This window comes from Pelmatolapia mariae, linkage group LG6 (assembly GCF_036321145.2).
Source record: "Pelmatolapia mariae isolate MD_Pm_ZW linkage group LG6, Pm_UMD_F_2, whole genome shotgun sequence".
Classification (NCBI taxonomy): Eukaryota; Metazoa; Chordata; class Actinopteri; order Cichliformes; family Cichlidae; genus Pelmatolapia; species Pelmatolapia mariae.
The window spans coordinates 27,641,359-27,667,269 of record NC_086232.1 but is presented as its reverse complement, the minus strand read 5'-3'; the positions used below and the strand labels follow the sequence as shown (position 1 = coordinate 27,667,269).

General features: G+C 39.3%; 1 protein-coding gene across 4 annotated transcripts in view; it reads right to left on the bottom strand.

The window, feature by feature from the left end:
* Positions 1 to 505: 505 nt before the first annotated feature.
* Positions 506 to 25,911, bottom strand: part of palm3 (paralemmin 3) — a 31,918-nt gene continuing 6,512 nt past the window's right edge. The window contains exons 2-9 of one of the 4 annotated variants that reach the window (XM_063475341.1): positions 12,799 to 12,856; positions 10,404 to 10,456; positions 9,827 to 9,907; positions 6,620 to 6,747; positions 5,926 to 5,998; positions 3,994 to 4,018; positions 3,367 to 3,417; positions 506 to 2,283 (exon numbers count right to left, since the gene is read on the bottom strand). In XM_063475341.1, coding sequence (XP_063331411.1) covers positions 1,331 to 2,283; positions 3,367 to 3,417; positions 3,994 to 4,018; positions 5,926 to 5,998; positions 6,620 to 6,747; positions 9,827 to 9,907; positions 10,404 to 10,448 — 1,356 coding nt within the window. In that variant the 5' untranslated portion in view covers positions 10,449 to 10,456; positions 12,799 to 12,856 and the 3' untranslated portion in view covers positions 506 to 1,330. The remainder of the gene's footprint in view (positions 2,284 to 3,366; positions 3,418 to 3,993; positions 4,019 to 5,925; positions 5,999 to 6,619; positions 6,748 to 9,826; positions 9,908 to 10,403; positions 10,457 to 12,798; positions 12,857 to 25,911) is intronic. The other 3 variants (XM_063475340.1, XM_063475342.1, XM_063475343.1) reach the window with 3 other exon arrangements.

The window sequence follows — 25,911 nt, the reverse complement described above, 5'->3', positions numbered from 1 at the left end:
ACCCTGCTGTTATCCATGGGACTATCCCAAGACCTGGGAGAAGCGCATGCAGTGAGACATGTTGAAGGGAACACCAGCTACTGCCAAAAGGTGATGACTAGTTCCCTTATTTCTTTCATAATAAAAAGCTTCATGTGCATACATTTGGAAGACTGGTCCAGTGTGCACTCATGATTCACCTTTCAATGCTTTAACATATCTTTTTCTAATCAGTATGTCTAAAATAAAAATCAATAAATACAATCTAAAAGTAAACTGTATGTAGTAATACATGCAAAGTTAAGTTTTGTGTCTTGGGATTTCTCAATCTGAATCTTAAATTCTGTTTCCTAGTGGTGTCTATATAACTAGATAAAAACCATGAACAGAGAAAAAACGTAATACAGTCTTTTGTATTTCTTTTGCATGAAGCATTGATGATGTTTTGGGACAAATCCAGTATTTGAAGAACAAAAACTCTGAATACAGACCAAGGTATGTTAAGAAGAGTATTGCAAATGTCAGTTTAATCATTAAATCATTTCAAAAAAAAAAAAAAAATTATACACGCTTTCTGTATACAGTATGTACATTTGTAACAGAGTCATCTCAGGAATTCCAGGCCTTCCATGTTAAGAATTAAAAAAACAACAACCCATATGTATGATACTTTTAGGTAATATTTTATAACTATCAACGGAGCACACTGTTTATAAATGACACAATTTAACCAAATAGTCAGTTGGTTAAACCTGTTTAGGCTACTGTAGTGGGATTAAAAACATATTTATTAAAAGGCCTAAAGCAATAACAGTCCAGCTTCAAGTCAGTAAAACAGAATATCTTAAGAACATTATGAACCTTTCCATATCATTGCAATTTTCCAGTTACAACTCAGATTTTTAAAACTACAAAATGACTTCAGCAAATAATGTAAAATACATGAAATTATTATTTTTTTTCTCTGAAGAGAATTATATCAAACTCAAAACAGTGTGGCCCAAAAAACTGTTTGGTCTTTTTTTTCTTTTTAAAACTGTAGTTCCACTTTAAAACTAGTTCAGTCCATATGATTCCTCTCCTCATGTTGGAGCGAGCACACTTCCTGTTGCAGCATCAAAGCTTGAGACTGGGGATGAGGAAATTTCAAGAGGAATACAAGGAATGTTGGCAGTGGACAGTGGAGGAAAGGGAAGCAGCTTTCAGGCATTCTGATTTAAAAAAAAATGATGGATGCACAAAACAAAGAGATGAGGGAAGTAATTGTTATGAACTGAGCAGCCAATGCACAGGCTGAAGGATACTGGCAGAGTGAAGAGGATGAGAGCAAATGCATGTACAGAGAGGGCATTTACATGACAGAGCAGCAGTCGCATTTTTTGGGCTTGGGTGACTCAGACGCCTCTCCCTGGCTAGCTGCGTTTGGGCTCTGTGCCTCTGCACTGGCTGGGCTGTCAGCGCCTGCTGGCTCTACCATGGTGCTGGGGGCTTTGGCGTTCAACAGGAGGGGTTCCTGCTCCCCAGGCCCTGCCTCTGTTCTTTGGTTTTCTTGGGCATCAGCCAGAGGCACCTCCTGGAACTGATCAGTAAGACAGGTAGCCTCTTGTGCTTTTGATGCTGCCTCAGTTTCCTCTGGTACTGCTGCTGATTCTTCAGCTTGAACCTGTAGATCAGGACTAAGACTAGAAGGTTGTGCCTCAATATAGACAGGCAACAAAGCCACCACAGTGCTCTCTGGAGGACTGATTAGGGACTGCGACTGCACACAGGCTGGATCTTTCAATTCGTTGTCCTGGCCCTCAGTTTTTACATCTCCATCTTCATCTGGATTTGTCTTTATGCTATCATCTATGTCTCCCAATGGCTCACTCTCTGGCTCTGTAAAAGTTTCTGTTTGTACATTCTCCTCTGCAGCCTCCCCTCCCTCTTTGCTGGCTTCTGGATTTGGCAGAAGAATCTGGTCTGACTGCACGGATTCCTGTCGATCTGCCTGCGACACAACCTCTCCAGAAACATCATCCCCATCATCTGTGATGAAGATGCATTCTGCTCTCATCACCAAAGTCCCTTCTTCTTCCTCCTCTTCTTTAACATTGGTATTTGGAACCTGGACCAGATCTTCCTCAGAAACACCCGAATTCTTTCCCATCTCCACACTAACATCACTGGTTGGCCCATTAGTGAGTGACTGATTATTTTCATCTGAAGCACTAACTTCAGTTTTTTCCACACCATTGGTTACAATGACTCCATTTTCATCCAGTGGTGCCTCTTGGTTTACCTCCGTATCATCTTCAGTTGTTTCTGAAGAAACCAACAAATACATATCAATAAAGGTCAACAAAATTTGTTAAAAAATGTTGTTCATTCATTAATATTAAACTGAACCTTTTACATTGATTATAAACTTCCATAATGGCTGGTGTAGAAGCAGCTTTTCCATACAGTTAGAGGTTGCTTTTTACATCATTAGCTCAGTGCAGCCAATTCATGTACAACAATTAACCAAATGGTTTTCTATCCATGAATGATCCATTAGATGGACCTGCTCCATGAAGTGCATACTAATGAAGAGAGGTATCCATTTGAATGAAGCAGAACATATTGACCATTTCAACATCAGATAAAAATACATTAAAAAAGAAAAATAATAATAATATAGATCTATTTTTTTAGCTGATGTTGAAATGGTTCATGTATATATATCTAAATAATAAAGGAAAATAAATATATGCTAAACCTTTTAGGCTCGGCCATGAGGTAAAGAAGTATTAGCTTAATACAGAGTTGGACACACGAGAATGGAAATAGGACAGGACTTAAACTAGATACAGTATGCCAACTAATGTTTTTGAAGCCATTTAAATTCTGCAGTCTGGACAAGAAAGTTCTAGGCACTGGATGATTTCAATATAAATGGATGGGTTGATTACATTTCACCAACTCTTTTGTCTACTTTAACAGCTTGAGTAGCATCCCAACGGACATGTCCACGAACCTGCTGAACTATAAAAATGCAAGTTATGCACTTAGGTTTCTATTAGCATATATTTAAATTCAAACCCTTATCCAACATGTGTAATTATTCATAACAGAACATATGATCTTCCTGTGCAGCACAGGTACGCGCGTGCCACTCTGTCCTTTATAATGCAAATTTCTATCAGTGTATACAACTCATATAGACAAGCACATCTGCAGGGAATTACGTGGTCTTTGAGGTGAGATAAACAGGGTCAGCACAAGCTGGTGATTAGATAAGAATTAACTAGAGGAAGAACAGAGAAAGGATAAGATTTTATCAGGCTCAGGATGATTACAGAGATTTTAATAAAAGCCTGGATGTTTCTGGATGATATTCTGTTGAGGTGAATGTCCTATGCCCACCTGATCCAGTTGAATAGTTTTCTCCATTCTGTGCAACATCACTGACCACTTCTAAGGACAAAATAATTAGTTATTAACAGACATGTAATGTGTAACTTGAGCATGCTGAACATGATGGAGCAATAATTAATCAGAATTTACAGTATAAGGTGTACTGCATCAGTTATTACACCTGTGCTTTGGATAAGCTGTCGTTTCCTGACTAAATAACGTTATTCTTTTCTATAGGATGGCATCCATTCACATTCCACTGCAAGTAAAGAAAGAAAAGCTGGAAGAAGTCCCAGAAATAAAGAAATGAAATCTAACCAGTATGGACTGATGCAATTAAGTAAAAGCAGAATTAGTAGCGCAGCTGTTGACTGACAGTTGGTAGGTGCCAGAAAAGTGTGCATGCACACATTGAAAGGCTTTGGACAGAATACCATGTGAGTGTTAAGTGAAGCAGGCAGATGGATGACAGCAATGCCTCACTCTACATTTATACATACAAATTCTCTATGAATTTAACTATTTTTCAGGGTTAATTTACTGAATTTATCACTTTCTTTGATTAAGAAGACAATGAAAAGCAAAGCACCAAATTTTAACATTTCTTAATTCCCAAAGAAATGTTCATCTACTTACCATCTCCAGCATGTGACATTTTTACCTGTTGGGTAAAAAGGAACAGGGGACAAATTAAATGTATTGTACTCAAATGGTGACAGTGTGAAGTGTTGACTTTATAAAGTTTGCTAATTTCTACCCAACAGTATAATCAGTTGAGACAAGTGCAGTTTAAACTGATCTAAACTGATTAAACTTCCCCCTTCAAATGGGTGAGATCTGATGAGATTGAGACAGATGATCCGCTGTGGCAACCCCTAAAGGGAGCAGCCAAAAAAAGACGATGCACATTTTAAGTGTACTTAAAGTCAATGCTCTGTCATAAAATACAAACATTAAAAAAGCAACAACCACAATAGTGTGATAGAAAGAAATGAAGCTTTATTTCTGAACAGACTGTGGCTGTAGCCAGCAGGTGCCTGCTGGCGTCACCTCTGCTAATTCGAGTCACTGACTCTCTCAACCGTTATTGTGATGTTGATGCCCTTTGGGGCATTTCTAATGCAATTACCTAATTGCAGGCCATCCACGAAGCTCATTCTCCACTTTTAGTGACTGAAATTTTGGCATTTTAGCCTAAAACTTAGCTCTACAGCCTCATATCCAAATATAGTCACTTCTTATCCAAAAAATCTAAACGTGGCAGTAACTATAATGCTGAAGTTTATGCTGTTTAAAACCAGTGGGTGAAGTCACAGCAGCTGTTGTATATATGTAGATTATCTGTGGGAATTAAGTTTTTCATGTCACCATTTTGTGTGTCATGTTATTTTAATTGGATTTTTTGTAACTTGAGTTTTTTTTGAAGGTCACCACATGTTATTTTCTGTGGTGTGTGAACATGCTTGTAGAATGATTGCAGTGTTAATGGCATTTATTCACATACTGACTAACTTATCATCTACTTCTTGCTGTGGCTTGAGCTTTCACCCTTGCTGAGGTGAGTCAGCACCACTCAGTCAGTGTAAAGCTAGCACAGCACTGCTGTGGGTTCAGATGTTTTTGGCCAACGTAATCATGCTGACGTAACATGGGTGGAGAGACTAGCTGATGATTTGCACTGAGATAATGATTTTATGTTTGCTGGATGAGTCATTAATAAGCTACGTCCCAGTCCTCCTCCTTTAGATTTAGCGCTCAACACAATTTATTTAGCCAGCTCCCCATAAACAAGCTGCTGCTGCAGCTGATGAGCAAAATTTATGTGGTTTTGCTGTAACTGGTGAAAGTTGACCCCATCTAAAGTGCTTAACCACATCAAACAGGCAAGAAGTGAAGAAAAAGTGTGAATTTGGTTTATCAGATGTACTGTACCTTTCACTCACTCCCAGTCTGGCCCACTAAAATCAAAGCCTTATTGGCTGAGCTTGTTTATAACATTTAATTTTCACAGAAGATAAGGTCAAGCATTCAAAGGTTCCTCTATCACAGCCAGCATGGCTAATAGGCTGTAAAAGCTATTAAAAGTGGAATCTTCTGTTTACGTCTCCTACTGATTTTAGTTGAGCTCCAAAAGCCAAGGTTAAGATATGCAAGTATGACAAACTTTACTAAAAGACCCTGAAGCAGACGGTAGACGAGGACAGACGACTTTTGTTCGACTATAAAGGCCTTCGGATGTGAGGTACACATACACGGCCTTGGCTTGAGCTAAAACAATAATTCAAGAGTGGATCTAGTGCCGTATTGTTTACATAACGGGGTTGCTTGCATTTATAAAGTTCCTGCTTTTGAACAAGAGGTGCTACATCAAAGGTACATTAAGAGTGGAATGCATTATGCATGGCAAAAAGCCACAGACAGAGGTTGTGGGAAATTTTCTGCTTAATGGAAGATGATGGAGTAAGCTTGTTCAACACATATTCCAACCCCTTTTGTGTCCACATAGTGACCGGGTGGGTGAGTGAGTGGGTGAGTGTGTGTGTGTATGTGAGCACACAACTACCGCACCGTTTCACCATCCTCTGTCCTTTTCTCCAGCTTTTCTTGCTCTTCTGCCAACTGCTTATTCTCTGACTGCGACCTGAGACGGACACAAATGTACAAAGAAAGAACAAACACAATCAAACCTATGATAACAACATTCTCATACTGGGTAAGGTCTAAAAGAACTTGGGTAAATATTACATTACCCTAACTGAATAATAGTAGGCATCACTACTATAAGCACTTTTTTCCCAAATTTTAGTTTACATTTCCTCAAAGGCCATGTACAACATGTGCTGGAAGACTTATAGGAAAGTGATACAAAGCTGTGGACCTTTGGAATAATTAGAATGGGATCTTTGTAATTTTCAGAGCTTTGACAACTTTGTCCACTACAGTTCAGAAAAATCTCTTCATGTGTGGCTCCTTCTCTGCTTGAGTTCAGTACTGGCAGGATTAAAATTCAGTTTTGCCAAAGAATACATTATGTACAACAAAAGCAAAGAAAAAAAGAGAAGAAAACTATTAGAAGACTGAAACAGAAGAGGGTATTCTGCAATATACATGAAGTTTCAACTATGCAAATACAACTGAATTGTGACACTTCTCTCATTCTCTGCTTTGCTAACTGTCTCAGACACACACAAAATGTCTTCCTTGTCTTCTAGCACTAACACACAGATGCACACACACAAAATCCCACAAACTGTGGATGTACTTTTCAATGTGCTCTTCCATATCCTGGGCCTGGGCACTCCATGGAGGGGAGTGAAGGCTCTCAGCGTCCAGAGAGGTCGGGGACAAGGGAGCTCCTTCCATTAACCACTGCTCTCTCAGCGACTTTCTCTACAGGAACAAAGAAGGAGTGAAGGAGATGAAGGGAGAAAAAAAACAGCGAACCAACTTTCATTAGTATTGTAGTTCATTAATGTAATTATATTATTGATGTGTTTAGAGGGTAATAATATGGAGAAATAGACTGCAAATATTTTATATATATCCTGATTATATCTCAGATCATTTTCAGTCATATTTTTTAAGCAGCATTGCAAATCAATAGGTAAACTGGCTTATTAGCAGCACTGGAGGCCTGCCAACACTCATTTTTTTCATGTTTTCTCCTGTATTTTAAGACTCCCAGCATTATCATTGTGTGTCTAATGATACGCACTTTGCCAAACCATCCATGAAACACAGTCTACACCACAGACATAATAAAAGAGGGACGTGGCTCCAAGACTTATCGTTGCATAGAGGTTTATGGGAAAACAGCCCTCTGCCCTCTTGGTCTGTGACCTCAGTAAACACTTTCCTGATGACTTTACTGGACTCAAACACTGTTTCAGGTCACATTAAATTGAACATTATTCATTTTATAAATTATAGTAATTTTAAGACTTAGACAGGAGGATTATAAAGGGTACTGCTGATCAGTTAACAATATGTCACTCACAAGTGGTTAGCCAGTAAACATGCAGCTTCATATCCATCATGTCTAATTTCAAAATCCCACAATAAAAAAGGTCAGGGTAACAGGACAAAACAGCAGCTGAAATCATGGTGACTACATCCTTAAAAAAAAACCCAAAACAGACTGTCTATTGTCTACGTGCACAATCAACACACTGTATATAATTTTAACTCTTCTGCCACCTTAAGCTACCAACACAAGACCTGAAACAAGAGGTGTGTGTACAACTAATAACTGTGTAGGAAGATCTTTTAGATGCTTCACAACTTTTACTTCGAAGGTACGGTAACAAAATGATGAAAACAAATAAATGTGACTTGGGACATATGTTTGAAGTTGAAACATTTTCTAAAACTGTACTACTGGATTTTTAGCATGATTTTTAAAGAAAACATGGTATCCAAACAGTCAAATTATTGACAGGTTTGAAGAGCTCTGTGATATTTTTGTGCATTTGTTGAGTATTTCATTTGGTGGATTGGCCAGAAACCAAGAGACTTTTTTTGCTATTTGTTAGCACAGGAGAACAGAGCTGTATGAATTTATTTTTATCTTCTGTCTTTTATTTTTTTATTATTCTGATTTATTATGTTTTGTATACATATAGATATGAAAAAAGTATTCTTACTAATGTGATTATGTATCAAAGCTATTAGAAAAGAGGTCTTTTGTTGATTTTGTTTATGTCTGGCTTGTTACCATTAAGGTGTATAAATATTGCCTGTAAAATAATAAATATATAAATTAAACAGAACGTGCAGCTGATCAACCCCTTCAGCAACTAAACATCAACAGCGGTCCATATATAAGTTTAACAGCACAGTCAGAATGTTTAACAAATGACAGAACACCGCTACTAGCCTACTTAGCTCGAGGCTAACCTGGGCTAGTAGAAATTAACCATAAATAGATTAATAGACTACAAGAACATTAATAAAACAGCTTCAGAAAATGAAATACCTACAGATAGCGGTTCAGCAAGGTTATTTAGAGTAGATAAATTATATCTGGAACGTAGTGAAAGCAGTAGAGTTAAGCTAGCTTACTGTTAGGTTACTCTTACTGTGCTGTTAGGTTATGGAACCGAGCTAGCATATTGCTAGTAGGGGTTGCTACCAGCAACAGATGTTTAACTGAAACTCAAGGCCTCTGAACTAACTGCAGGTGGCAGATAATAAAACAGGAAAACAGTGCAGTAATATTTCATTAACACTTGAGGCAATATATTTAATGCAGTTTGGGGACATTTAAAATTTAATAAATTTTAAATTTAATACATTTAATTTAATGTTAATTTTTACTACAAAAACTAACATTTGATCATGTTATGATAATAAACAGATTTTGTTGACATGTACTGTATATTCTGAAATCGGCAAAAGTCAATATTGCCATATTATACTTAGAAAAAAAAGGAAATCCCAGTTGGCCAAGAAAATTGCAATTTGTGACACCGGGTGAGCTCTATCACAGTGCTCAACGTGATATAAATCTTGTAAAAGCGATATCTCTCACTCTGTAATACGAGGCGATGTCTGCAAGCTTCTCAGAAACCACTCTGTTCCAGATTATTGGCCCATGTGTTCAAAATCTGGCCACCATTGGCCAGTAGTTTCCTACTCAAAAGTAAACGTCACAATACCATCTCTGTGTTTTCTCCTGCTGCGCAGGACAAGCCTAGCTCTGTTTCCCTCCCTGTGCCTTTGGCTAGCTAGGCAGGCCCCTCTAAACTTCTCTGCAGGTCAGGAACTGCATATAAGCTGCTGCTCCCACTTATCAAATCCTTGCATCTAACCAGAGGTTAGAGTCAATGTCAAAGCTAATGAATGTGCTAAAAGCTGTAACGATAATAACTCCTGCGAGACGGCAATACAATCATGTAAGATTAATCGCTGAAGCCTCTTGCAAATAGACTTTTGATCTCAAAAACGCACATTTGGAGCACTCTGCACAAATTCACAGGCAAACACAATATTCTGTTACAGGATTTATACTGGCACACACATGCATACCTGCATGCACACAAACACTTTCTGCACAAATTTCACAAAATTTGAGGAATGTGCCCCAGGGCAGCATAACACAGTGGAGTAGGAAGTTGGAACACCAGTGTGGAAATGATGTGAAAACAATAGAGCAGCTCTGTAACTATGTGAGTGTGTAAACACACACATAAAAACTGATTTCAACAAAGGAAGGCTTGCCGCTAACCCTGTGAGAGAGTGGCAGGGCGAGGAAATGTGCAAGTCTGTACTTACAGCTCATCCGTGTGTCTATGTGTGAGATACTGAATGTGAAAAGGAAATAAATTTGGAGGCAATCTGCTTGTTAACAAGCTGGAATGAGCCTACGGAGGATTTTAGCTGAGTGAAATTAAGGCTGTGTCTCTCTGTGTGAGTAAGTGTGTAAATGAATAAGACAGGTTAGCTCATCCTGAATATGTGTGTGTCAGACCTTGAACTGCCGTAGTCTGAGCTTCTCATCCTCCTTCTCTCTTCTGGATCTGTCCTGCTCTTCCTGCAACCGACGCTTCTCCTGCAAAAAAGAAGAGGAGGAATGCGAAATATGGCAAGGAAAGAGAATAAATATGGACATACTTAGAGAGTTTAGTAGAAATGAAGAGAGGCAGCAGGAAGATGATTTGGAGAAACGTGCAACAAAAAATATAAGGTATAAAGAAAGAGTAAATAACACATCAGAAATAAAGAAAGGTGAGAAGCAGCCATGAAGAAGAAGTTAATGGAGAGGAGAAGTGAAATGAGGACACCTATCTAACCACCCATCATGTATAGGACACTGTCACTGTGAACATTAGGTGTACTCTATTTTACATAACGCTCAAAGCAGCTGTTGCCTGGCAAACTGGTGTTGTTTTCGTGGGACCAGGGACAGACTGGCTCAGCACGCAGCACACTCATTAAAATATTTAAGAGTTAAGGACAGCTCTAAGAGCACGGTCTCTTCACCCTCTTTTTTTCTGTGTATGCAGATAAATGTGCATATGTGTGTGTGTGTGTGTGTGTGGACTCACAGCGATGGCCTCAATGCGCTGTTTGTATTTCTCAGCCTCATCCATCTCGGCACCTGGGACAAAAACAAGACGGGATAGGATCAAAGGTTAAAGATCAGAGGTTAAACAAATATGAGGCGAGTCAGCTGGATGCATTTATGCTCAAAATGTACCATATTCACTGAAATAAGAGAATGCGCTTCAGCACTTATTTTGGATGAATGCTCTGGATTCCTATTATGCGTTTCCTTTTGTTGAGATGTCCATGTTATGCAGTTTTTGACGAGGTTCTTGCAAAAAATGTCTCTGGCCTGAAGCAGTATTTCATAAACTTTTTTCAAACTTTTCTCAATAATGTTCCTCCTTTGAATTGTCTTCTCTAAGGGAAGCCCGAGCAGCTCAAAGCATTTTCTAGTAGAAAAAAAGAAGACGCCTGCATAATATGTGTCATTGAACATAAAAAGACTTAAAATACTACTCATTAGCTGTTTAAATCCATCACTAAGTTAATGATAAACAGTATTTTGATAACTTTATTTTTGCTGTGTTGTAACATTAGAACCACAAAACCATTTATTTTCTTCCTCTGTCTGGTTTAGAAACTGGCTGGCTAATTACGAAGTGCATCGGAAACAGAAATACTGAATATAAAAATGTAGTTTATCAAACATTTTTCTATCAACTTACAACATTTTTGTTTAAAAACATGCATAACTGATAGGTTTTAAATTAACATAAAAAAATCAGAAGAACCTTCGGCTCTATTTAAACTAACACTAGGGGTTCTAGTACCCCCAGTTGAGAAACACTGGTTTGAAGAGTGTATAAAGATGAGAATCAAACAACATTTCTGCATTGGTCCCCAACTCTTGGAGTGCAGTTGAGTCTCTACATCAGAGGACACAGCGGCAGCTAATGAGCGGTAACAAAAATCAAAGGCAGGAATTTAGCCTTTGCTATTTGTGAAGTATGCAGCTGGACTAGCATTAGTATGTATCCTCATTATCAGACCCAATATGACTCACGATCATCCCCCCAAAATGTCTTTCCAGTACCCCCATTAAGCTTTATGTTTTTGTCATGGCGCAGCCTCAGGCATCTGCAAGAAGATAAGCACAGACAATATTTGTTTTCCCTTGCAGCTGACACTCTGTGGGACAATATTTGAGTTACCCCAAACTAGGAGCAGAGCCACACATAGCAACCAGCTCACGGCAACTCAGTCATTACTGACTTCCTGCCATCACAAGCCATAACTCTCCATATTTTGCTCTCCACAGACTGAAACTCTTAAAATAAAATTTAAAAATAAAGTTAACTTCCTAGGAGAAAAACAACAGGTATTTCTAACCCGCATGTAATTCAGCACTGACTAGGTTCCATAAAAATATAGAAAACATAATTAAAACAGTTATTGGAAATTGAAGTTTGGGGTTTTTTTTTCCCTACACAATGACAGCAACATTTTGCTTGTCACCGTCAATCCTGTGTGGTATGCTAGGAGTGCTGTCCTACACCAGTAAACATTTAGCCACCAGGGTAACTGAGATGTCACATTGGGACAGATCTGACTAATGCAGGGAGCCGTTTCTATACCAAATGCCACGCTGTCACAACTACTGCTGCTAATCGCCATCACAGCGCTTTGAAGCGCAAAATATGTGCTTACCAATGCACAACATGCACTCGCAAAACACTTTCCAGATGCATAACCTGTAAAACCTCATAAAGATGGTAATAAGCACACCAACAGGAAGGTTACATTTCAGAGATGATGCCGGATTTGAGACTAAAATACAACTTTATCCTGGCACATCAAATTCAATAAAATAAAAAGAAGCTGCCAGAATAAGCCTTGACACATCAACTCTTGGACACATTGCTTGTTTTTCCACAAAATGCCCTCCCCATCCTGATACACGCACATTGAAAATCAGGTCTCTTTTTTTTTCTTCCCAGAAGGCAACCTAGCGCTTTAGCTTATGTTGCTCCTAAAATATGGTAGATCTTTCAGGGCTTATCATAGCAAGAAACTTTCTCTTACCAACACCTGAAGGATTCCTTTTGGCACCCTCCAGGAGTGGGGAAGGTAGTGGTGGTGGAGGGGGGGGACTAAAATAAAATATATGAAAATGTGCATGCACTTTGTATGGAGAGGGGAAACAGACAAAGATGGAAAAAAGGAGGAAAGAGAAAAATTTTGATGAGGACACAACCTCTAGCATGGCTCTCATTATTCTGCCGTTCTCTAAAAGTAAAAGCATCAGCAGAAAGACATGGGAAAATATATACATATGCTATATATAAAGAGACAACAGAATGCAGCCTTCAAGAGCAAAAGAGCAAAAGAGGTAGAAAGAGACAAAATCTTATTGTGCCAGGGTTTTGAATGACTGAAGGTGCAGTGACAGCTTACAGTATAACCCTCCGTGGGGAGCGGCGGCTTGTGTCTCATCAGGGCTCCAGGAGAGCGCCTAGAATAGCAGCCAGAGATAAACAAGCAAACACAAACAAGAGCTTTGATGAGGAGGTATTGAGGAGCTCCCCGTAGACACACAGACTTCGATAATTAGACATGATACAAGAGGGTAGAGAAGGGAAGGCTGACAAAGTCAAAAAGTTAAGAGACTAGGAAAGTCAAGCTGGCTGAAGCTACAGAAACGGAGAAGATGTAAGGGGACGGAGGTGACATGTGCAAATGTAGCAACTGCTTAAGGATTGTGATTTCTTATTGTCACTGCTAAATGTGACTGACCTGTAACACAAAGAGGCAGAGAGCAAACACTGTAGAGTCAGAGAGAAAACAAAGGATTTAGAAGAACAGATCCTGATTGTCATCAAACTCAGGTCAGTGGGTTTGCAGCTAAACCAAAGAATCAATTTGTAATCTGGAATTTTAAAAGCCTGGAAGTGGCGCAAAGAAAAACATCCAACATCTGGAGAACTGATTTCCATGCCCTCTGGTGAGGAGCATTTCAAAACCAATCAGTCAAGCTAAGTCAATTTTGTTAATACAGCTCCAAATCAAATCCAAAGTGCAAACACTGACACTGTCTAACTCTAGAACCTTAAAGCAAATGCGCTACAAGCATATTTTAAAAGGATAAAAAACAGCACAATGTGCACGATGGGAAGATGCGTAGGTGATATTAGAATAGACAGAAATGGTAAAACAAAAACAAAAATCAGATTTGTGGGGACAGCAGTCTAAGCAGAAACAACCTGACTTCCTCCTCCCTTGCCATCTCTTCCAGGAGGACACCAAAGGTTTTTCCAAGCAGGCTAAGAGACATAAGCTCTCCAGCAAGTCCTGGGTCTGCCCCTGGGCCTCCTCCTGGTAGGAAATGCCTGAAGCATCTCACGCAGGAGGTGGCCAGGAATCATCCTAGTCAGATGCTTGAACCTCCACATGGGGGATATTGGCTTGAACCCCTCTTGAATGACCAAGTTCTTCACCATGTCTCTAAGGGACACCCTGCCACCTTTGGGAGGAAACTCATTTCTGCCACTTGTATCTATTATCTCAATCTTTCAGTCTCACCCAAAGCTCATGGCCATAGGTGAATGTAGGTACATAGATCGACCAGTTAATCAACAGCTTCACTTCACCACAGCTACAACGTCCACATCACTGCTAACACCAAACCAATTTTCAGTCTCCAGTTCCACTCTCTACTCACTTATGGCCAAGACCCAAGATACTGATACTCCTCCACTTGGTAGAGCTACTTATTACCAACCCCTAACTGGGCAATCCACCCTTTTCTGACTGAGAACCACGGCTTCAGACTTGGAGGTGCTAATCTTTATCCCGTCCTCATTGACACTCGAATGCAGGCCATCCAAGTACAAACTGAAAAGTCAAGTCAACAAAACCCACACCCCCCAAATTAGGAGTCATATGAATATGAAATCTTTTTTTTAAACTATGAATCTTTTCACCTCAACTGTGAATATTAACACGACTCCCACAATCATATTCTGGCATTAAGAAAGCCCAGCAGCGCATAAATGTGTGGGACTTCAGGGCCTTTGTTAATTTGGCCTAAATCCAATACATCCCAGAAGCAGACAGCGGCAATTAAGTCATGTGGTCATAATCATAGTTTTGCCACTACAGCATTTAATTACAGATAATGCTTCACCTGTAACACCTGCTACATGCCAGCTTAGATCAGTTCCATTAAACCAGATTTGGTTTTGAATGCTGTAATTTGCATCGAACACAAAGCTTGCCAATTGAAGCTATCTGCTCTCAGTGGTATGACCCTCTACCACACACACACACACTCACACACAGTAGTCTGTGTGTGTCTAGCAATGCTGAGATATCATTAACAATAACCATTTTGCCAATGTGAGCCAACATAAACAATACAAGGACAGACTGAAGAGCAGAATTCAGCCATCAATAACTTTGTTCTTCAAAGTTCTAGATGTCGTAGTGCTTTCCCCTCTGTGACATATAAAAATGGCTGGTATAGAAAAGATCTCTCTTGAGAAATGTAAGGGTCAACTATCCACTATCAGAAATAAATGGCAGCTTCAAGGGATGCAACCATACATTTGCTTAGCGCCAGTTGACCGATTCACGCTGACTTGCATCAGCCTGTTGGCCCTTCTTGGGCACTTCAATGAACTGTTAATTGATGTGTTCAGTGGAAGGCTGAGGAAGTCGAGTCACCGTCATTCAGCATTACCCCAGCAGGGTTTCTTTACAAACATTCCTCCTGCCCTGTTGCAAAAGAATGTGGCGCATATTTGCCGTGCATGCATGTGTATGTAAAAATGTATATTTGCCTAGTGGGGAGTCATGAAGTCTGTATACCAAGTGCTTGTGTAGTGACATTAGCTCTGTGGGAACAGATGGAGGAACAGTAGGGTGTCTGCAATGCAAACTATAAGTATTATAGAATTACAGCTCGCAGTTTGTGCTGTTCTCTGATCCACACCGACGGGGAGTGCACAATTGACTGCATATGAGACTGAAAAATGGGAAAGTTGGGTAGTGTTATTTCTAAAAGGCAAGGCACTTAATCAAAAGACCAGAACAACTTTCCTACAAACTTTGATGTTCAGCTAAATCACAGGGCGAATGTAAAGAAAAGTCTGAGAAAATACCGAAAACATTAGCATTTTATTTTTCGACCGCTTTAAAAAGAAAGTCTCTAAAAAGTCTGCGTGGGATGCAATCAGCACAGTCAGTGTTACCTGATAGGCAGTCATCACATACATCAATGCCTCATGTTGGTCTCTATTAGGTGGAATACAACCTATAGTGGTAGGAAAGATGCAATGTCTATATAAGCTTGCTACATGGGTGTCATAGAAATCTAAAGGATGTTTCTGAGCTGAGAACCTTATTTAAAAATAATAAATGACTCAAACATGAGAGCAGCAACTGCAGTGAATCATGGAAACTGAACTTTTGGTATGAGACTAACAAGATTGTGACATGGTGCACTTTGAGTCCAGACATTGCTACATTGGGATAAATGATTGACAAAGCTCCTGTGATGAACAACTGGCTTAAACAGGAGCACTATAGCACCCTAAATATATTGTGGGGAAATTGCATCAATTTAGTCAAAAACTGAGATTGGGCTTTACGTTAGGAAGCCTAAAATACTTTCACACATATAGGGGAGGACGGTGAGGAGAGGGAGTCACTGAAAGGCCACCCATTTACATTTTGATTGTGGGTGAGGATGAAATCATGCTGCTGACAGAAATGCAGAGAAGCAGGGTGGCCAGCACCGCAAGTTTCTGCTCCATTTTTTTTTTAAAGCTCCTTTCACAGTTCATGCTATAATGACGCTAAGAATACCCCCTCATTAAACTGCTTTTCCTGGTTCAACCCGAAGCAAACAAAGAGGGTTGACGACTAACACAGCGGTGTAGGTGTGCAGGATGGCGTCCTGCTATGCTGGCTCCCCGTTTCACACAGATGTTGATTCAGCTCTGTGACTGGCTCTGTTACAGGCTTAAAGGCAACAATAACCACATAAAAAATGCATAATGGCAATGTATGACTATGTGAAAGGGGCTTTGAAGAGATGTGGGGATGGAGGTGGGAGATCAAAAAAATAAAAATAATATAAAAGAACGCGCCGACTGAGAGGAGTGGGGAGCAGATAAGCGTGCGGTATCGTGTGTCCTCAATTACTATAAGCTTATCTAAGTACTAACAGTTAGCTTTTTTTCTTTCATAAAAGCAAACCTCATACGCTGAAATCAAGTATAAAGTTTATTGCATCAGCTTGAGGCTCATTTACAATATTGCTTCTAAATGTCCTATTTGTGTTTCTGTTCAGTATTGCTGTAGTTCTTTTCAGCCTTGGGGAATAGAGTATTCAACTGTAGCATTTAAACTGCAGAAAGGAATAGTCAAAGAGGACAGGAGCAAAAAAAAAGGTTCAAAAACACACTGGGACTAAAAGTTCAATCTGGAAAGTTTCACATTTTCTAATCTGTGAAACAAAGAGAGACAGACAAAGTATTTCAAGGCCACCGCAAGTTCAAAATATCCTTCCACCAAAGTGCTTGGGAACAGGAAGAGCAAAAACATCATCCTTCGGCAGGAGAGCATGCAATCTCACCGACCCTGATCTCTGAACCGATGCATCCTCTGCTTTCGTCACCGGCTCTTGCTCAGGAAGAGGCAGATTTAAAGAGCCTGCAAACTTACTGTAAAACAAATTAGCAGACTGAACTTCATTTGGAGATGAGTCAGTCAAAGAAGCAATTATTCTTTAGCTTGAGGGATGGACAGAGCAAACTGTAGTAAAGTGCTTTTTCATCAGCTATTGACTTTTGGTTGCTTTACAGACCCAGCAGCAGAAATTACTTACTGGAGATGGACATCCTGCATATCTAGATGGAAATAAATCTGACACGCAGTGGGAAGGTGTGTTTATGTCGGTAATGCGTGTGTGTGTGTGTGCTGTACATGAGTGGGTGGTATGAGTGGAATTTGTGTAGCTTGGATGGTTCTGCCTCAAAAGCACACGGCCAACATCCTCTGATTGACAGTCCAGGTCGGGGAAATGAAAACACCACATTCCACTGCTCTGTGTGCATGCGTGCACGCGCGTGTGTGTGTGTGTGTGTGTGTGTGTGTGTGTGTGTGTGTGTGTGTGTGTGTCTGTGTGCACAAATCAGAAAAAACAAAAACAAAAAAGTTTAATGTGCAATTTGTGTGTGCATTCTAAATCACAGAGCTAACAGTGTAGTAGACATTGGAGCATGTTGAGGATTATCAGAATCAACAGCAGACATCACAGAGCCACTCCAAGTCATTTATCCACTTCATAACTCCAACTACAACCTAGCATCTACATAACAAAGAGGATAAAACAATTTGTGAATATAAAAGCACAGAGAAAATCATCCACCTACGAATCTCAGATTTATCAGAGGGTTACCTTTGCAGATGTGAACAGTAAGCTTGCACAAGTCATCACAAGGGAACGCATTTGCTTGAAAGCATCAAAGGACTCACTGCAGGAGGATATCAAAAGACATGTTCCAGTGGCTAAGACTAAAGTGAGTTTAATGCACTGACAATCTGACTAAACAGTGTTGAGAGAGGAGACAGTGATGGAACAAAAGCACCTCCAAGGAGCAAATCTCTTTGCTCTCATTTGGTCTCTTAAGTTTTACAGCAGTGAAAAAGATTCAGCGGGATCAATAGGATCCTGTCAGGTAATACACTCACAAGTGCATGTGTGCGCACAGACACAGACACACACACACACACACACACAATAGAGTCCCTGTTGAGCAGGTAGTGGGCTGGTCTTCGTTCTGCCCGCAGTATCCTGCTCCAACATAGCACACACCCACAGAACTCCATCCGGGGTTGTACCTCAAAGCAAGTTCAAAGATATGTTTTTGTGATCTTGCTTCACTAAACCTAATTTCTCCTGTAAGGGCTAATACAAAGGTGCTTATAACATATTTGAATCGACCAATGATTTCTCAATATAGCTATGACCACATTCAAATTAAATGGGTGATGTTGTCAGCTTATGACCAGTCACAAATCAGGAAAGATCTACTGGCAGCAGAGCAGGCACATTTTACAAGAGCAAACTATATATATATATATATATATATATATATATATATATATATATATATATATATATATATATATATATATATATATATATATATATATATATATATATATATATATATATGACAAGGTTAAACACGTTACATGCCAAAAACAGCAGCGTTGCTCCAGCCCTAGCAGCACTGTGTGAATGTGTGTGTTTTAGGAAAAGTGTTCAGAGCTTGATCGTAATATTAAACTGTCTGGAAGCAAGTAAAGTACAAATAAACAATTCTAACCAGCAAGAAAATCTACGCTTATACAAAAGGTCAACAACTACAAAGTGTTGGACATGAAAAGATGGAAACAGATAAGCCACATCTGTGAGAAGAAGAACAACAGCAAGGGTTTAAAAATACTTGCCGTCAGTGGTTAAAAAGAAATTTATAGATTGCATGAAAAAAGGGCTGACTCTGCTGGAATCTATATTTCTCATTGATGCTCGCCAGGAAAGACAAAGATTTTAAACAGTCTCTGAAATCTATACACCTCACTTTCTCTTACGCAGGGCTACAGGATATTCTGAGAAGGAATGAATGATGATGCAATTTTCAGAGAGGTAACTGGTCAATTGGAAGCGATTTTCATATGTGCTGGTCTCTTATCTTGAACGTAACCTGTTCCCGGGCAGATTAGGTGGGCAGAAAGTGAATCATATTCATAATCCTCGGCTGATTCATGAACTCCGGTTGTGATTCTCTTTAGCAACTGGAGTTTGTTTCATTTGGTCTGAAGCAAGAAGAAAAAGTTACACATTGTAACCTATTAGAACTGGAATGTCAGTGCTACATGGATCCATGTACAGAAATGAAGCCAAAACGAATGATAGAGGGCTCTTTCTTTATGGAAGGTTTAGTTTCTTTTGTGTCACAAATAGCTCAGAAAGGTACAGGAATTACTTATTGGGAACAATTTTAGCCAAGACTGCAGCTTGACTGAATAGTGTTATCCTGTATCTACCAAAATTATCTACCAGGTCTGCCTTGCTGTGCCTACTGACATATTCTGTGCTGTTAAACTACAGTTTGTGCAGCCATTATGTCTTTGGGCAAACACACAGATGGCTGAAAGAATACTAAATACCGTATATGGCTACCTACTGCTTGATGCTGCCCTCTGAGTGGTTCTCAAGACGGGCAAGCTTCTGATCACTAGCTATGTCAAACTCACCATCTGCCACACACATTTAAAATATTAAGTCTAGATGGATTTGGGGTGAGAAAAATCAGTTCCACAGCCATTAGGCTGAGAAACTGATCAAAAGCGACAGCATGGCGAGGCCTTTGTTAAGACCTTGTCATCCACTCATCAAATCAGCAGAGGGGCTGCAGAGATTAACACGGTCATCCAGAACATACATATGTATGACGAAGCTGAAGAATAATGCGCGACGCAGCTTGGATGAGTCATCGTGGCTTACTGAGTATGATTAACATGCAGGATTATCTGTTTTATCCAAATGTGAAGAAGTCAGATTGCTGTAAGAGTCTAACTGTACGCACTTTAGAGAATGGCTCAGTTTTAGAAGTGTCAGTGTGCGGAAACACCTCTGTGATCTGAAGGTTTGTGTGAAGTCAGCTCAGGCAGTCTTAATGTAATTAAGAGCTAACAGGGGATTATTATTTTGTACTGAAGATTTCATAATGTTCACAAAGATTATATTTAAATTTGGACTAGATTAAGGTAAAATTTCAGTATTTTTTTATTTGGCCTGTAAAATCAGTGAATCTCTTCATACCTTAAATTATGGTATGTTGGGTTGGACTTCTCTAAGGAAAGATAACATTATACAATGGATCGACTTTGTGATTGGGTTTTTAAAAACATAAAATAATTGCATTTCATTTATCATCCATGATACACTAAACACTTCTCCACTTCCCATAAGCCACCACTGAAAGACATTAACTTTTGAGAATGGTGACTATATAAATGAAAACTGAACTGAACTTAAACTAAGCTAAAAATGTTAAATTTGACCTTTTGAACATTGAACAAATTATGTTTAATATACAGTTTTTGCTACTATTTGTGCCAATGACAGAAAAGGTGTTAGAGTTTTCATCTCAATGAATAAATAAAGGCTTGATTAAGTTTGAGTGATGCGAATTTTGTCATCAGAGGATCAGTGCCCTCAAATTTGTTGTGCTACCATTGCAGCGAGTACTCCAGATGTACTCCTAAGGGACTTGAAAAAGTGAACAACAGTAACTGCTCATCCGTGGTGCCCGTAGCTGTTTGTGTGCATCCACAAGTGAGCCTAATCCCAGCCTCAAGCTTCAATTAAAACAAAACCAGTAGTTAAACTTTTAGTTTTACAGCTAGTTTTGTTTGGTTTACTGTAGTCGATGACAGTGCAACTTAGTCACTGCTTTGAAAAACACAGCTATGAGAGCATGATGAGTGGCCATCTAAAACCACCCAAGGTGTGCCTTTATCCACATCTTCTTAGCTGTGGACAGCTTGCAATTAAGCCCACGCACTTCCAAACACTATAGCCACTGTCCCACTGCAGGGCCAGCAGAAACTGCAAAGGAATGCAACACACTGTTCAGCATGTGGATCTAGTAAAATATCCCTATTAATATCACTAAAGGTTTCAGCCGTGTTTCCCTGGGCTAGGTGAAACCTATCGACACGGAAGATGTTTGCACTTTACCAAAATGACCATCATGAAAGCACTGGCTAATAGCTGGGTTACCACCCAGCTTTTTGTTTGCATGTAGACTAAGTCATGACCCTGCATGACAGCTATAAAGTGTCACCCTTAAACTGTAAGATGCGTAATCACTGTGCTTTCAGTGTTTTGGTATGCACAAATTCCCTCTATCTGCAGCTACGAAACACTGTGCACAGGTAGTCAAGGTACGTATTAGTTTTCCCGATAAGTAGGAAACCACTGGTTTTTAACCCTGAGGTGGAATGCACCGAGTGGGTGGTGTTACACTCAGATGAGTGAAGATTATATGTTAGATGAGGCTTCACAGGAAAGCGAGAGAGGGTAACTCAATGTCATTACAGTCATTATAACCTTTTACAGTATATTTCACTTTGGTACATGGTGCCAGTGTCATTGCAAGACGTATACTGTTTACATAATAGCTCTAGAAGTGTAAACTTGAAATGAATCTGTAATTTTAAAAGGACTAAAACCTCCTAACTTGGAGGAGCAGGGCGAGCTTCAGAAATGAAAAAAGTAAGGGGAGATTAAAGAAAGCATAAAAGACAGATGAGACAGAGACATAAAAAGAAGTAGAGAGGTTAAAACAAGCGGGAGAACAAGAATTAGAGGAAGTGAAGTTAAGAGGGGGATCAGAGTTTCAAACACCTGTTCTGACAAGTCCTGACAAGACACTTGAGGCAGTAACACCACTTTTAACAGTCTACCCGCACACATTAAGTTCACACTAAGACTCTTTATAACGCCCCTGTCTTCATTCTGTGCAGACACATTCACAACAAAGCTAGAATAAAACTAGGAATGTGATGGTAATTTCACCTGCAATAGTGCACTAACAATTAAAACTGTAAAATTGTAATTTTTCCTAGAAATACAAAAGTGACATTCACGTTGTAAGTAAATTATTGAATATCCTGAAATAACCTTTGATGATATCCTCTTATAACCGCTCTATTCCATAATAAATATTGTGCTAAAACTGAGTTTTAAACTTGACAGAAGCTTATATACTGAAACTGTTCACCAAGCATAAATTTAGTTTGGAAAACATACTGGGTACTTTTAACTATTCATTCATTAGAACCTGATAAAACCATATTGGGTTTGAAAATACAATTACTCTTGTTTTGTTTAGACTTTATTTAGGAGCTGATGTGAAAAGGAGGCTTCAACAAGGCTTGGACAGACTGGGCTTGTTCTTTTCAAAGAGCACTTTAGAAGCCTAGTGCACTGGCAAAATGTCATCAAAATGAAGGAGAAGACTCTTTTCTCCCCAGCCCAAAGTGGCTCTGCCTCCTCTGCTCAATGATGCACGCAGGCAGTGAGGATGTTCATTTATATTGCTGCCTTCAGGTTATCTGTTTGTGCTGCTTTGTGGTTTAATCATTCACCACTCTGTGCATTAGGAAACTGTCGACTGTGTTAACGGAAAGCAGGTTGTGACAGGTGGCATTCATGCAGCAGAATCTAATAAACAAAGGCTGCGAACAAATTCTGAATTAAATACTAATCAATTTTTAAATGTATTTCTTGGCTAGCGTACTGATGATGCAGACTGGCTCAGGACCATTTATTTTCAAGTCAGCACAGAAAAGTCTGGGAGTAGAACTGAGCGAGTACAGTGAAACACATCTAATGATCGTTATCAAAGATTTGACCTCTTTTTGGTTACTAAGACTTATGATTGTGTTATTTTAGGATGTTCTACTCAAGTATTTTCAGACTTTCTATTCCCACACAATTCTTGTCCTAAGTACTCTCTTTGCACTTTAGGCAAGAGTGTGTTAGACATGTATTGGCTTGCTTCTGTGATCTGTCTGCTTGTGTGCCGGATTAGTGTGTGTGTGTGTGTGTGTGTGTGTGTGTGTGTGTGTGTGTGTGTGTGTGTGTGTGTACGGGTTCGTACTATCCTGGTGGGGACCAAAATCTGACTTTTACTATCCTGGTGGGGACTTTCTGCACCGTGGGGACCAAAATCCAGGTCCCCTCGGGGTTGAAAGCAATTTTCACACTCAAAATGTGGTTTTACTGTCAGGGTTACAATTAGGTTATGGTTAGGTTTAGGGTAAGGGTTAGGGTTAGGCATTCATTTTTAATGGTTAGGGTTAGGGTAAGGGGCTAGGGAAAGCATTATGTCAATGGGATGTCCCCACGAGGATAGCAAACCAGACATGTGTGTGTGTGTGTGTGTGTGTGTCAGGCAGGTTTGGAGAGGAATGCAGGACTGTTGTAATCCAGTCTCGGTTCATTTTCGCTATTGTCACCGAGTCAAAAGCCTGTAGGCCTGTTTGCCACAGGGCCCCATAGCTCAGTCATGACTACAGACATATTCTCACATATTGTACTGCAGCCTAAATCGTTTTTAAAACAACAACGGGACAACACATCATTAGAAAAGCAATCTGTAGATACAGTGAAAAGAACTCTTAAAAGATCTTTAAATTTCAAGTTTTGAAATAACCTAAGGATACAGTTCACTAAGGTAACAAAATGACCTTGCAGTTTCAAAGTGGTGTTTGTTTAAATTTGTTCTGGAGGATATCCAGTCACCTTGCAAATGTCTAGTCAGGCAACTTAATGTTTAACTTCTCTCCTTCCTTGTAATCATTGTGGACAAGCAAACACAATTTCAACCAATCATTAAATACGTTAAAGACAATACACTGATCCTTTAACCCATAGCTGTCAACACTCTCAGCTTACCATTATGTAAACACAATGGAAGAAATGTGACATGATTTTGCTGCATTTCATTTGGGTATTATCAGTGCCAGACTTAGCTAGGCTGATTTAGTTATTATGGTATAGTTTATCCCAGGGATGTCAAACTCGTTTTACACAGAGGGCCACATACAGCTTACTTTGATCTTAGGAGGGCCAGATGAGTCAAACTTGTAAAGATGTTTAACTACACATTAAAATGCTGTGTCATGGTAGTAAATGAAAGACATCTGTCATTTGTGCTTAAATTGTAACAAACAAATGTGTAAAATTACAGGTGAAGTTCTGGTAACATAGCTAGTTTTTGTTAATTCACAGAAAAAAATCCCTTCTTTTTCTGTTTTGTTAAATGGGGGCCCATTGTAGAAAAGTGTCCTTGCCGGGCCGATTCTGGCCCTGGGGCATTATGTTTGACAAACCTGGTTTACCCTACCAAAGAGTCTAACATTTTTAAACTCATATTTTTTAAACATAGTCATAGACAGTTAGGGAAATCTGTCACTTAAACAACCCTCTTTTTCAAAATTAACTTTTTCTACTGCTCACTGAGTGACTCTGCTCTGCTGACCTTTGGCGTTCCTCAGGGATGTGTTGTAGGACCTAATGTTTTCTTTAACATTCTCCTTTTAACAACATATTTTTCATCATTATGAAAAAAAAAACAGAGAAAAATGCACACCTCACATATTCTCAGACTTCTTAACTTCAGCCAACTTCAACATGTTTAGTTTAGTTTGGATTGCAAACACAAGCGCACAGACACACACTCATACTTATGTAATTGTTATAAACAGCTGCATTCGTGTGTAATGGTTGTCCATAGAGATGGCTGCTCTGGCATTGTGGAATAGTTTATTAGGCTAAATAATTAACTGCCTTATTTATCTTAAGCTTATCTAATAAAAACATTCAACAGTTTGTGCACCTGTGTCTCCGTCTTCATCTCGGGCTCTTAGAGCCACCCAAAGCCGAGTGGCTCTAAACACAAGTGGAGTAAGCTATCACAGATAAAACAGGGTTTGCTGCTCCTCTTCATGTTGCCCTCAAGCTTTTTTTGTGCTGATATGCTTTTTTGCCTCACATTTGTAGTCTGACCACTTCTTTTTTTTCACCCCTGCCTGGTTCCTTTGCTATTGCATAGAGCTCTTTTCCTTCAGTAGTGTTTGTTCAGTCCTGATTCCAGAAGTAAGAACATCAAATAAAGCAGTTCTCCTTTTCTACCCTTCTCTGAGTTTCTTGATTTTACATTTGGTGTGCGGGATTTCAATTAATGGGGCTTGTAGATGAAGATGAACAGATGTTCTGAAAAGAATCTATATACACATTTCTTCCTTCGTTCACACTTAGATGTGAATCTACACAGTTTTATACATCTGTCCCCTGGCCTTTGCTCCAAATCACTCCTTGGGTAGAGTACAATGTTGTTCATCTTGATTTTCTTTTCCACTTAAAGGGGATCTATTACAATTTCTCCAACTTTCTGTCATTCACACACACACTATTATTATGTTGGATGCTCATATTTAAAGACCAAAACTGCAAATAATAAACTCAATGTCTGTGTAAGTCATCCCATACTTGAAATGCTTGTGCTTAGATACTCTTACAAGTGTGATGTCGGACTGGGAAAATTCATAATATAATCATCTTGGCTTAAGGAGAGGTTCAAGAGCTAAAACTGCTCATTTTAGACAAAAGATGATGCTGCACCAGGACACCAAAATAAAATAAAAGGGGTTGTTTTGTAGATCACATAATGCTTATTCTGTGAAATACAATGAAGCTTAAGAATTAAGAGGTAGATAAGAAACCACATTGAGAAACCATGACCTTATTCACTCATATCCTCCAAATGTAGAACGAGTTATCAGAATATTACCTCATTGGTTCCTATTTATCACATAAATCCAAAATCCCACTCTTAATATGAGGTACATAAACTCCACAGGTCATGCTATCTCAAGTCCTCGTACACCTCAGACTTTCAGTACAACCGATTCTGCAGTGGT